At 38.4% G+C, this 14,585-nt stretch overlaps 1 protein-coding gene across 1 annotated transcript in view; it reads right to left on the reverse strand.

Moving 5' to 3' along the window:
- Window positions 1–7,450: 7,450 nt before the first annotated feature.
- Window positions 7,451–14,585, reverse strand: part of Xk (X-linked Kx blood group antigen, Kell and VPS13A binding protein) — a 46,361-nt gene continuing 39,226 nt past the window's right edge. The window contains exon 3 of the mRNA XM_020182611.2: window positions 7,451–12,002. Within this exon, the coding sequence (XP_020038200.1) occupies window positions 11,176–12,002 (827 nt within the window). The 3' untranslated portion in view covers window positions 7,451–11,175. The remainder of the gene's footprint in view (window positions 12,003–14,585) is intronic.

Below are 14,585 nucleotides of genomic sequence, written 5' to 3' on the forward strand. Positions count from 1 at the left end.
CGCACGGGACAGTGTTGGTGTAGACATAGTGGCACTCATTACTAATTGGATGCTGAATACAAGTGCTATCTAAGGAGATGACATTGTGTTACAAAATTTATTTCGCATTGGAAACATGGAGATGATATGAGGGCTTTGAGACTGTAGTATTTGTTTTCTCCTGTAATCTCAGATTGCTCTGTCATGACACAAACAGTCCTGCCACGCCTGCATAGTTCTTTGGGGCTTAATAGAAACCTTGCTTATCTTTTTCCTCCAGAAGTAGTTCTCCTGAGAAAAGAGAGAATGAATTCATTTTGAGAGGTGGAAAATAAAATGTAAAACAATGCCAAGGAGCTCTTAAACCTAGGACATGAGGTCAACATTCAGCCAGAGGAATTAGGATTTTTTTTTCTGTAACTCTTGGGTGAAATGTATGACCCTGGGAGCTGATGATGCTTCTGCTTTCTTACACAGCTCTTGGGATCCTTTTCTGTATTGCAAATAGGAAAAGTCCAGAGCCAACTTGTCGGACTTTAGTGCCAGGATTAGTCTACATTAGGCTCTTTATAGGTGAAAAATGTGCCTCAGGTATCTGTGGCTGGGCCTTTTCTCCTGTTGATCTTGCAAGTCCAAACACTGGCAGTGAGAAGAAATGTAGAGATATATAAGGTACTTGCAGGAAATACTAACAAAATATGAGTAGCTCTTAAAGCATATTTTTAATTATCCAAACTACTTAACAACCCCCATCTGTCTCTTTGTGGGCTGAGGATTGAACCCAGGGCCTTGTACATGCTAGGTAAGAGCTTTACAACTGAGCTCCAGCCCTAGCCCTACTTAAATCTTTCTAAAGTAAGAGAAGGATTCTTCCACATGAGTCAGACCAGCTAACTAGAGTTCCACATTGAGGTTGCTGTTAACAAGCATTGCTTGTTAACAAGCATTAACATGCTGTTGATAAGCATTCCCTTTTGGGGACATTGAAATGAGAGATGGATGGTTTGTGTGGACTGAAGTATTTCTTAGCTCCTGTTCTGATACCATCAAATGTCTTTCCTTTGTGACCTTGTGGTTTTAGCCCTGTGGCCTCCTTGTGGCTCTTCAGAGAATGGCTGACTCCCTAGCAGAAACCTATTGAGTAAGGGCTGTCTGGTGCAAGCCCTTGCGTCTTTGTAATGAGAAAATGCTACCTGTGTGTTTCCTCCCTCTTTCTCTGACACCTGCCAGACTTAGCCACATCTGCATACTGGGCAAAGATTGGGAGTCAAAACAACTTAGTGATTAAGCACTGGTACTTGGCACCAGACAACAATGGGCTTGAATCCTAACGCTGTGCAAAAGCACAAAGAAAGTTTATCTCACCAGTCTCAGCTTTCTTTTCTGTATAATGGAAATAAATACAGTACCTGTCACATAGTATTGTTCTGAGGAATAAAAGTATGGTTCTTAACACAGTATCTGTGTGTGTATTGATTTATTTTGTAGTGCTCAGTATGAAACCTGGCTCCTCACACATGCTAGGCAAGTCCTCTATCATTGAGTTACACCCCCAGCCTCCTGTCTATTGTTGTCTTTTCCTTTTATAATGTGGCCCCTGAACACCTCTCCAATCTCACCTCACTCCCATGTTCCAATAACAGGCTGGTTCTCTGAACATAAATGTCCTTCTTACTAACGCCAGGCTTTTGTACATGCTGTTCCCTCTGCCAGGAACACTCTTTCCCATGCCTTCATCAGGGCAATCCCTACTCATGCATCAGATCTTGGGCAGGGGAAAATTCAATTTTTATGGGACCTGAGGCTTAAAAACTTCATCAGGTAGAGACTGGAAAAAAAAAGGAGAAGACAAAATATGAACTCAAAATTAGCTACAAAATGAAAGAATAGCAATTCAAATGAAAAGGAAATCACAACACATTGTGGGAGTCTGTAGGTTTCAGGTCCCTTCCTTCAGTGATCTTTTCAGGCAACAAGGCAAACATGTTTACCAGACATGCTTCCCAGCTGCATCCCAACTCCTCCTTCCCACGTGGAACATGCTACAAATCTTAGCATTCAGTGGAAACCTTGAAATACTAGCTTTATCAACTTCAGGGTAAATTCACCTCTGATTTCAGATTTTAAGTCACTTTCTCTGTGAATCTCTGAACCTCCAGGGTGAGATCTGGGTTCTTTTTCTTCTCTGTCACTAGGACCTCCTGGGTATAGTCCCATCCTATTTCTTATCCCTCTGCATTGAATTCACTAGATTGGGTGATTGTCCATTCAAATAGACTATGAGTTCTGGAAATACAGGATCAATTCCTTTCTTTTTCCCTCCACCCTCCATTTTTATCCAGTACTGGGGATTGAACTCTGAGTCACATGCTTGCTAGGCAAGTGCCCTATCATTTGAGCTACATTCCCAGCCCTTTTGCTTTTTTATTTCTTTTTAGTGTTTCCAGATAGGGACTTGTGTGTATGCCTGGGGCCAGCATTGAACTGTGATTCTCTTACTTCCTCCTCCCAAGTAGCTGATATTTCACCATGCCTAGCTTGTTTTGAGATAGGGCCTCACTAACTTTTGCCCTGGCTGGCTTCAAACCTCTGTCCTCTTATGTCTGCTAAGTAGCTGGGATTACGGGTCTGTGCTACTACATGCCTGGTCAGGACCAATTTTTTTTCTCCACTCTACCTTCAGTGCCTAGGCCAGCACCTGAAACACAGAGGTGCTTTTGAAATATCTTCTCAAGTAATGAATGGATATCTAGTTTCCCCATTCTAATTTCCTGGCATCTCTGATTCTCCAGAGCTGAGAATTCTCATCTCTGGTCATTTGAGATGTTCATGGCTCCACAGTTTCACTCCTGAGGCATCAGTAGGAAAATCCTACTGGTACGTATTCTCCCAAGATATTCAGGTATAACTGTCTCTATTTTTATTCAATGAGTGGGTTCTTATAATGCAGGAGGAAATGGGATAAGTAAATGATTCCTTCCTTCCTTCCTTCGTTCCTTTTTGGAAAGAAGGAATGGGGAGGTTTCACTTTCTCCCCCAATTCATCAGCCCAGCTGGGACTTTCTTTGTCTAAAATAACAGTGAAAGATACTTCAGGCTGCTCAGAAAATGGACATTTTGCCCACTCTTTGTTGTTGGTCAGACCTTAATGTTACAAGCGTTTTGCCCATGCACTCAGGGATGGTGAGATAACCTCCTCACCAGCTCCAAGAGGCAGATGAATGGACCCAAGGAGGCAATGTAATTCCATACTTCTTGCCACAGGCAGCTTCAGGGGTGAGGATGTGACTCATGCCTGGCCAATAAATAATGGGAAATTCTGCTGGGCTTCTAGGAAAGATTTTATCCCTAAAGTAAAAGAGATTACAAGAGGGAAACCCCCTTTCTAATTGTGGGTTCAATTTGGAGTATATGATAGCTGGAGCTCACGTTGTTGTGTTGCAAACAGAAGGGATCAAGGAGGAAGTTAAAGAAATAGTTTGAAGGTGACAGAAAAGAAGGAGGGGAAGTCTCTGGGGCCATAGGACTTTTTGTCCTACTAGCATCTACAATCATTTTTCTCCCAACTTCTTGTAAGGTTTGATAACAAAATCCTGTTGTTTTGGCCACTTTTCACTAGGTGTACTACAAATCATAGTTGAAAGTACTGTGGGATAATTTCTCCTTTAAGGAGGTGAATTGGGTGGTGAATTGAAGTGTGTTGAAATTGCTTTGTTATGCTAGCAATATACATTTGTGAGTGCTTTGAAATTGTACAAGCTTTTCACCCTTGTGACAGTAGATAGTTTACTGTTTGAGGACAGCACATTCACAGTACTTTTAAAATACAAATATTTTCTCATGTGTTGAATCAAGCTGGAAATGAGAGAAGGTAGGTGATTTGTGTGTGCACCACTTCATTATAAACGGAAGAGTAGACTGTAAGTACACAGCAGAGACTATTGTAGTAGAGAAACACTTCCTAGGGTAGAAGCTTTCCACAATTTCAATCACAAAGAGCATCTTTTAATGTCATCCCCCACACACATAATAATGGTTGAATTTTTAAATTGTTCATGGGGGGCGGGCTGGGAGGATAATGGCAAAGTTACTTTGACCATGGTGATGATTTTCATTGGTTCTATCCTATCACTTACAACAACATTCCCATTGGTTTGAAAAATAATTGCAAGAGTGTCTATATTTCTAGTTACTGGAGATGATGGCGATACCTCTCCAGTGTTTAGTGCCTATACTTCTATAGCTGGAAGCCATTGTTCTAAAGAATTCTGCCACTCCATTTGAGAATGTTCCCTAGTTAGGAGAAGGTGACAGTAGGGAGCCTTTCTCTGCTGGAGGTGGGGTGGGGATGGTCTTGATGCACATCACTCCAAAATAGAATTTGTTTCTTGAGTGCTATCACTCCTGAAACCCTGACTCATTAACTGTAGAGTTGAGGTAATTAAGATCAGAAGCAAAATGATAAGACATTAAACCATTATGCATAATGCAGATGTCTAACTAGGATGGTATTTCCAGAGCTCTAGGAAGCAGGCTAATCAGATTTCAATCAGGAACTCATCATTCTGAGAGAGAAAATTAATTCAGGGTAGAGGCAGGCAGGGAGCAAAAGCACAGGCAGAAGTACCAAATCTGTCTGGGTGAATCCATCCTCTTTGGGAGGAGGCAAATCCTGCAACTCCTTCACATTGTTTCCACAGTACAGTAAGGGCAGGAAATTTTCTGAGACCCTGCTGCAGAGAGATGCTCTTGTGTGCTGCCGTACACTACTTGAAAATGCTCTGGGCTCCAAAATCTGCTTAAATCAATACTGTTTGAGATTCCCCTTGGCCTAATAATTTCCAGATAAGCAATCATGCTGAGAGGGTGACAGGAAGTGAAGGCATTCCCTAGAGCATGCCTCTGCAGCACTCACTATCTTAGCACATCAGAGACTTAGTCTGCCTGGTTTGTTGTGTACTGGGACAACAAGGAATTGGAGGTTTATGAATTTCCAACTCTATACAAATATCTGCTGTGGGAAGTGCCTTTTCCTGAAAAGAGAAAATGCTGAAAATGTTACTTGTTTAATTATAATGTATAATTGGCATTTCTGAGTGTCTTCTCAGTTAAAAGATGTTCATAGAAAATATAATCTCTTTAAGAAATAAGTTCTGATGTTCTATTGTACAGTAGGGTATCATACTAGGTATTTCCAGAAGGGTAGAAGAAAGGATTTTTGAATGTTTTCACATAAGGAAATAAGTGTTTGAGGAGATGGGGTAGACATGCTTACCCTGATTTGAACACTACACAATGGATACATGTATCAAAAAAATCACATAGTAGCCCATAAATATGTATAATTTCTATGTGTCAATTAGAAAAAAATTTTAAAAAGAAAATATAGTCTTCTGGAAGGTAGATACCCAGAGAAATACAGTCATAGAGGAATAATACCTGCTTCCCTCACCTTATTCCTAAATCTTTATGACCCTGGGTCCAGACAGTATAAACACCTGTCACAGCAGGGCTGGGGCGGAGAGACAGCTACAGGTTCACATAATCAGTGGGAAACATTTGAAGCCTAAAATGGCTATCCATGAAAATGAATTGCCCAGTTTGCCAATAAACATTTCAAATTCATGGTTTTAAGCTATGAATTTTTAAGCTACCTACTGATGTCATGTAGGTATTTTCCTGAGATAATTTTTCAAAGTGTGCTATAGACTTCCCACCATTCATGGGGAACATAAAATTTACTCATAGTTATAAATAAGGAGAATCCCACAGAAGAGAACTGAGCTGATAATGAAGTCATGGGTATAATTGTTAAAATGGAATATGGACCTAGATTAGATACAAGAATTGTATCAGTGTTAAACGTCCCAAGTTTGATAATTGTACTGTGGTCATATAAGAAGATACCTTTGTTCTTAGGAAAAAAACACATGGAAGTACTTAGAGGAAAAGGGGTGTGATGGCTGTAGCATGATCTCAAATGGTTCCAGGGGGAGAGGGAAAGAAAGAGAGAGAGAGAGAGAGAGAGAGAGAGAGAGAGAGAGAGAAAGAATAGATGAATCTGGGTGAAGGCTATGAAAAAATCCTTCACTGTTTTTGAGGCTCTTCTAGCTTCTTGGGGAGTCAGAGATTGGGAGGATCATAGTTGAGGTCAACCCAGGCAAAAAGTTCAAGACCTCTTCTGAACCAATGGCTGGGCATGGCATGTGCTTGTCATCCCTAGCTAAGTGGGGGAAGCACAAATAGGAGGACTGCAGACCAGGCCAGCCTGGGCATAAAGTGAGACTCTATCTAAATATAATAATAATAATAATAATAATAATTTATAATAATGATTGGCAGAGAGACTCAAGTGGTAGAGCACTTGCCTAGCAAATATGAGGCTCTGAGTTCAACCCCCCAGTACTGCCAAAAAAGAATAAAAAATTTACAAACACTGAATTAAGGAATTTTAAATCAATGCTCTTGAATGCTATACTTATTGATATTCAGTTTTCTTAACACCAAGAGATCTCTTTTAAAATACAACTTCACAAAAAAGGGAAAAATCAACAGAATGAAAAGGCAATCTACAGAATGGGAGAAATATTTTCAAACCATTTATCTGATAAGGGGTTAAATTCTCAAATATATCAGAACTACAACTCAATAGCAAAAGCAAAATAAAATCAAAACAACTCCCCCAAATAACCCAATTGACAGATGGGTAAAGGGCTCCAATAGTCATTTCTCCAAAGAAAACATATGAATGGCCAACAGGTAGGCATATGAAAAGGAGGTCAACATCACTAATCATCAGGAAAACGCAAATCAAAACCACAGTGAGATATCACCTCACACCTGTTAGGATGACTGTTACTACTATTAGTACTTCTGTTCTGCCCACACAAAAAGGTAAATGTTGGTGGGGATGTGGAGAAATTGGGACACTTGTATACTGCTGTTGAGGATGTAAAATGGTGTACCCACTATGAAAAACAGTATGGAGACTCCTCAAAAAATTTAAAAAAAGAACTATCATATGATCTTTCTGGGAATGTGTCCAAAATAAATCAGGATCTTAAAGAAACATGCACTCCCATATTTACTACAGCACTAGTCACAATAGGCACCATATAAAAAGAACTTAAATGAATCCAGAAAATGTTATATATACACACATGCACAAACATATATATAGATAGATAGATATAGATATAGATATATGTGTGTATACTCTCTCCATATACACTCTCTGTGTATATATATATATATATATATACACATACATACATACGTATAGATAAGATAGTTGCTGTCATATAAGGCTGAATCCTAGTATTCTTAAATTTCTCATTCTACAGAAGATATTTCCAGGTGAGGTTATAAAATTATAATTAAGCACAACAAAACCACTTTCAAATTTGTCTTTAAAATAGTCCCTGAAGTAAAAAGGTCATTTAAGGACTGTACAAAGAATTAAATGCAAGGAGAACTTGAAAAATTAATTTATTATATGAAGAAACATAACAATATTTGAGTCAATGACTCCGAAAAGCAGTCCACAAAAGCTCACATCCACAATGCATTGGCTAAGTTCTGGCACATATACTCATAACTATAGCACTAATGTTCTAAGGTGGTTTCCAAGGAAATGCTGTATCTGACAATCAATTTTAATGCTTATTTTCCCATTTACAAGGCTGAAAAGATTACACTCACATTCAATGAATGGTTTGAATCAGTCATTCAAGTTGCAATGCACAATATCAAAATATGCTTTTATATCTTTTATGAATGACAGTAAAAAGATGATAAGCTCATTTGACATCAGAAGCACTTTCTCAGATTCATTAAGTCTTTTTCCTCTAAATACCATAGGTTTGAGTGTTAATTTTTGTAAGGAATGATGGTAAAGGAAAGGGCAACTGTTGAGAAGGCCAAAGGCCCACATGTTCACTTGAGACACTCATGTGGATGATGCTACTTACTTCTTTTCCAACAGTAAAAAAATAATAATCTCCTATGGGTGTGAATAATATAAGTCTTTGTGCATGGCACTTTAAAAATACTTTCAAAGCATTTTCACATCTATTATCTCATTTAATCTTCCCGATAACCTTGTGAGGTAGGTTGGACATGCATGTCATCCTCATTTGGTAGGTGAGGAAACTGAGGCATAAAGCAATTAAGCAATTAAACTGGACAGGGAGATGCCAATCTCTATACTGTGCTGTCTTTAGTAGTGACAAAAGAAAATCTAAACATGTTTGATGATCTTATTTCAGTGTATCTTGAGAAAATACTTCATCTCATCCAGCTAAATGATAGTGATTCATTTGGAGCAGCTGTCAGGATGTTATGGTATGTGATTAATTAAACAAAGTACGAGGAGTTTTGAAAACTTGAATAATAACTGGAAAAGACATTTTAACTCCTAACACATGGAAATTTGCTGTTTGTTTTATATCTTTAGTGCAACCTGGTTCCATAGAATGAACTGCAATTTTTGCCATTTCAGAGATAAAAATAATTTTAAAACAAAAATTTTCAGTTCATTGTGACTTATATTTTCACCATGCAAAAAAAAAGAAGTGAGTTCTCTCCTCCAAAGTGAAGGTACTTTGATGTCCCCAAAGTTGGGTGACATGTATATCAAGGGTTAAAATTGACAGAATGTTCAACTTAGTTACCAAACTTCTGTCCTTATAAATGTGTGTAGTGGGTTTGTTTTGGGGTCAGTTAAGATGCTTACCTATCTTGTAAATTATAGAGATTTACCATACACTTGCAAATGAAGATTTTGTAACGTTTTTTGAAACAAACTTCCAAACTAAGCATGGGAAATACCAGTCTCTGCATCCTTGTTCAATTCTGAACATGCCTAGTTAGTGACAGGCTGGTGGCTGAGCCCACTCCTCACTCACAAGGCATGACCTGAAGGCATTTCATATGGAAAAGGGGCACCATTGCTTTCAGCCATTGCAAAGTTTCAAGGCAAGACTACCTTTCTTATAAAACAGCTTGAAAATAATCTGGTGGCAATAAACACAATGAACTAGTTTAATAGAAAGAAACACTTTAATTAGATTTAGGAATGGCTTTGCTGCTCTCTTAATCATTATTATTATTGATTGGGAAACACTCAATGAAGGATGCTTTTGCATCTTTATTTTACCTGCTGTTGTTATATATTTTCAAAAGTGTTTTTCACCATTACAGTTGTGTATCTATGTACATGGAAAGTACATGGAAGTATATGTCATATCAAGGACCCTTTTGACTATGAATGCTCTCTGTTTACCTAGGCCTATTAAAATTAGGGCAAGTGATAGTTGATGAGTTTTATTTTTATTTCATTACAAATACTCAAAAAATTAACTACTGTTTGGTCATTCCCCAAAATTAAAACATAAATATTGATAAACCAGGAGAAATTCAAATGAGGAAAAATATCTCATAGAACTAAAATTTAGGTTCTATAGTTTAGGACCATAATGATGTATATGTGTATATACATCATATATATGGAATTGTATAAAAACTATAATATGGATGTCCTGTGAAAGACTACTTAATGTTTCATGTATCCCTGAATATAGTGGAAATTATCTTCCAAATTGCATTTTCATCTCTGTATTTGAAATTACTTATAAATTTGACAGCAAGAAAAATTAGAAAGGAAAATTATAAGATAATTTTGTTTGGTAGGTCCGCATAGTCAGAATATGGTACAATCCATAAATAGATTCCCTTTGGAAATTTCTCAGATTTTGTTCCAATCCTCATTCTAAGTAAATGTGATCTTTATGATCCCCTGTCTCTAGGTATTTTATTATCAACATGTTAGTGGTAGAAATAATGGCACTGGTTCAGGCATTTTTCCAAGACAATTGAGCATATGGTACACAATCCTCTTTAATGGAAAAAACAGAATCCAGATAAAAGGAAAAATTATTCAGAATGTAAAATGGTGTAGGAAGATAAAACATGATGTATTACTCAAATTAACTCACAACAATGCCAATCAATATGCATTTCATGAAGGACAAAAATCTTCGGGTCATCTCATTTCTTTCTATAATTTAAAATGTTTTTGAAGTCAATCTCTAACTACAGGTGGTGGTGAGGAAATCACTTTTCCTTCAAGTAATAAAAAGAAAAATGCCTATATACCTGTACTGGGTGAGAGAGTTCTGTAGGGTTTTCTAGAAAAACTTAAATTAACTGAGGTATCTCTTGTCTAAAACTTTTCTAGTACACAAGGAATGGGGAGGCAGGAGTGAAGACTGAGTTTTATTTTCTTCTTTCTGAAAAAGGTATATCTTAGCAAATTGTACTAGAAATTTCCTAGAATTATAAGACAGGAATGACCCTTAAGGAGGTTTAAGCCTATCTTCTAACAGATTTACGTTTTCAAATGTTAACAAGAAAGGTAAGAATTCTCCTATATAAACCTCCATTATTTTGAGTTTTTAACAATTCTCATGATCAACAATTTTGTTAAAACATGTAAGGAACACAACTTTTCTAAAATTCTAGGCCTTCCATAACCAAATTTAGAATTCAATTTTGTAGCCATGGATCCTAGGAATCCTAGTATCAAAATCTAAGCTCTTAAGTCAATTACAAATAACATGCCAGGGTGCCTATAACTGGTTATGTACAAAAAGACCTAATGAGATGAAAATGGAACACATGTCTATTTAAAAATCAAACTTGAACAGCTGTCCCTGTAAACTGTGACAGGAATGATGTTGCTGATGGCAGAACCCTAGGAACCTTCTCTGGTCATCAGGATGTCTCTTGGGTGACAACTATGTTCAGGGATAATAACTCATCAGACTACCCATATCCATAGTCCAGAAAACTAGAAAACAAGTAAGTCCCTTTCCTTATTCTACCTGATGGATCTAGCCACCCAATTCAGACTTCGCTGGTATTATACCAGTGAAAAATCCAGTAAGGCCTGAATGAACAAAACACGGTTACCTGTGAACTGTAGTGTTGTTAGATTACCCCTTCAACACTCAGTTTTCCCTGGCTTCCCCTCCCATCTCCCATAGCTCCCAAATACCAATGAGCTCTATAAAGAGCAGCAGCTCACAAGTACTTGACAGCTAACTTCCTTCCCTTTACAGGGCTCATTATTTGTATGAAGAACAAGTATCAACCCAGAAAACAATATGCCTGTGAGCTGAGAAGCCTCTGTTTCCATTAAGCAGAGCACAGATCATCACCACTTAAGATCTGAGTGGGCTCAGGACTAATTTTACTGCTAGAAGGTGTCTCATCTCGGTCTGTGGATAACTTTAGGTCTGTCTTTCCTGTTGACTCACAGGGCTCCTGCCGCCTGCAAGGCCAGCAGACACACCTGAGCCATGCCCGAAAGCTTTCAGAAACACTGGAGGAGAAGAGCTTTTTACAAGGGTGAAAGAACTGATAGAACACAAGCATGAAGAGAATGGCTGCGCAGTACCCAACGAGCAGCTGCAGAATCAACAGAGGTGCACACACATACATGTAGATATCAGTCTTGAAAATATACCACAGGAGAAGGAGAATGGCATTCTCTATGAATCTTATCATGTAGTACACTAGTAGTCGGTACCAATTCTGGGACTTGCTAATGAGGTCAGGGTTGTCAATTTTCAGCTGCACAGCTGACCAGCAGAACATGTTGATACCAGCATACAGTAAAGTGAGGAAACACAGTGCAATGGTGGTGCCCACCCGAGTGAGGGCCTTCTCTATGTTTTCAGGGAATGGGGAGCCACTGAACCAAAAGAGGATCCAGGGGTACAAGAAGAAGCTGAAGAAGTTGATGAGTACAACGAGCACCACCCAGGTTTTCATGACGGAGGTAAAGAGGACCAGGACGATGACCCGAGTGGCAATCTCAAAGCTCCTCCAGAGAAAGATACAGACATAGGCCAGAGGCTTCACTTTGACCTCATACTCATCATACTTGATTTTGATGGCTAGGATGTTGCAGCGCAAGGCTCCATACACAATGGACAGCAGAGACAAGGTCATGAAGAAGCCTGGGGAGAGAAGAGAAAGAGCACTGTCAAGTCTCACTTCCCAGGAATCCTACTGTGGCAGATACTCTGTCAGTTCCCTTCCCATAGTTCTTGGATTTTTCTGTTTTACATACACAGACAGACTTTCAGCTGTCAATATCTCCCCACTGTGTCCAAGGACTTACTCCAGAACTACAAAAAGCGTCTCTACCTACATTTCTCGCAGGCTGAAGTGTCAGTGAATTAATAGCTCTGGGAGAGCCCTCAGTATCCCAATTCCAGTCCTAACAAAATCTAGAATATAAGTAACCTTTCTCACCCCTTAGGTATAATGAGCCTGAGGCATGTGTTCTGTCATTAAATCTCCTCATAAAATTTAACTTCTAGTTGCTCATTGTGATATTCATCTAATAATGTTCCCTTGACTGAGTGTCTTCCCTTCCCTGCCCCATTTTTCTTCTCTCTTGCTCATTATATCTTCCCTTCAAAACACATGGACTCAAATCCCTCTATCAGGCTCTGCTTCAGAGGCAATTCAAACTAAAACACCTTCCTGACCCCATCTTCCTCAGTACAAATACGAAGAGTTCTTTACATGGTGTGCTTTGTTTTATCATTTGGCCTTATGCTTCTGGGGAGTCGAGATTGATCATGTCTGGTATTTCCTTACAAACTGAAGGCACTCTACAATAAATTGCTTAGTATGTTCCTGTCTACTACAGGCCCTTTCACACTTACATACTGACTATAGAATTTTCACTTCATTTGCATTCTTAAATTCTGCAAAGAGATGAAGAAATGAGAATCTCATTGTTGCTGAGAGTTCATCCATCTTGGACTGAAAGGCTTTAGCATTTCAAGAAGTCTCAACTCTGACTGTTTATTTCTTAAAATGACTTATGGCTAATGGGTTGATCCAGTATGTAAAAAAAGCAGCAGTATGGGGAGACAAGATGTAGCCCATTTAAATGGAGCATGGTATCATGTTGGTCTTGAGTTCTATTATCCAAGAACTAGACTACCACCATAAGCACAGACTGTGTGGTCAAAACTGAAATACTGTCACTTACTACAGGCTGCTACTACCTCTACACATAAACACAAGGAGGAATAGGAAATAGCACTTTGATTTAGGAACTAAGAGTCAGGCTCTGGTTTGACTTTTGCCTTACCAGTCTATACTGGGAAAATGACAACCTCTCTGGGCTGTGTTTTCTCATCCATAAAATTGGGGTGTTAATACCTTCCATGTCTGCTTTTCTTTTTAAAAATTTTCTTGAAGTATTTATTTTTTATTCATTTATTCATATAATAGATTTTACTTTTTAGAGCATCCTTAGGTTCATAGCAAAATTAGCAGAAGGAACAAAGAATACCCTTATACCTCCCTCCCTATACACATGTATAGCTTCCCTCAGTATTGATATCACCCAGTAGAGTGTCTCATTTATTACAATTGGTGAAACTACATTGACACATCATTATCATCTAAATTCCATAGTTTACATTAGGGTTCACTAATATATTCTATGGGTTTGGGTAAATGTATAATGACATGTGTCCAACATTACAGTATCATATAGAGTAGTTTCATGGATCTAAAATCCTTTGTGCTCCATCTGTTCATCCCTTCTCCCTGTCCCCTCCCACCCAACAGTCCTTTTCTATCTTCACAATTTTACCTTTTCTAGAAAGTCAGATCATTGGAATCATACAGTATGTACACTTTCACAGATTAGCTTTTTTCAGTAAGTAATACACATTTAAGTTTCTTCCCCCATGTCTTTCCATTGCTTGACATCTCATTTCTTTCCAGTGATGAATAATATTCCATTATCCAGATGTACCACAGTTTATCTATTCACTCACCTACTGAAGTACATCTTTGTTCCTTCCAAGTTTGGCAATTATAAATAAAGCTGCTATAAATGTCCATGGGCAGATTTTTATATGGACATACTTTTCAGCTCCTTTGGGAAAATTCCAAGGGATGTGATTGCTAGGTTGTATGATAAACTTATGTTTAGATCTGTAAGAAATTTCTAAAGTGACTGTATCATTATGCTTTCCCACCAATGATGAATGAGGAATCCTGTTATTTCACAACCCCACCAGCATTTTGTTTTGTCAATGTTCTGGATTTTAGCCAATATATTTAAACCACACAACATGATGTTTTGATGTACATATACAATGTGGAATGATAACTACAGTCAAGCTACAGTTACCTTTGTTGTTTTTATTTTTTTGAGATAGGGTATATAGCCCAGGCTGGCCTCAAACTCATAATTCTCTTGCCTCAGGAAGCAGAACTTGTAATACTATGCACTGGTATTACAGGCATGTGCCACCATGTCCAGCTCCACAGCTCCATAGTTACCTTTTCTGAGAGAATACGTCAGGTCTAGTCTCAGAAAATTTCCAGGTTTGTGATACAGTATCACTAACCTTAGCCACTATGCTGTTCTTTAGATCTCTAGAACTTATTCACCCTACATAACTGAAACTTTGCATCCTCTGACCAACATTTCCCCATTTTTCCTGCTCCTGCAGCCTCTGTAAACCACCCTTCTACTTTCTGCTTTTATGAATTTGGCTGTTTTA

The sequence above is a fragment of the Castor canadensis genome, chromosome X (assembly GCF_047511655.1).
Source record: "Castor canadensis chromosome X, mCasCan1.hap1v2, whole genome shotgun sequence".
NCBI lineage: Eukaryota > Metazoa > Chordata > Mammalia > Rodentia > Castoridae > Castor > Castor canadensis.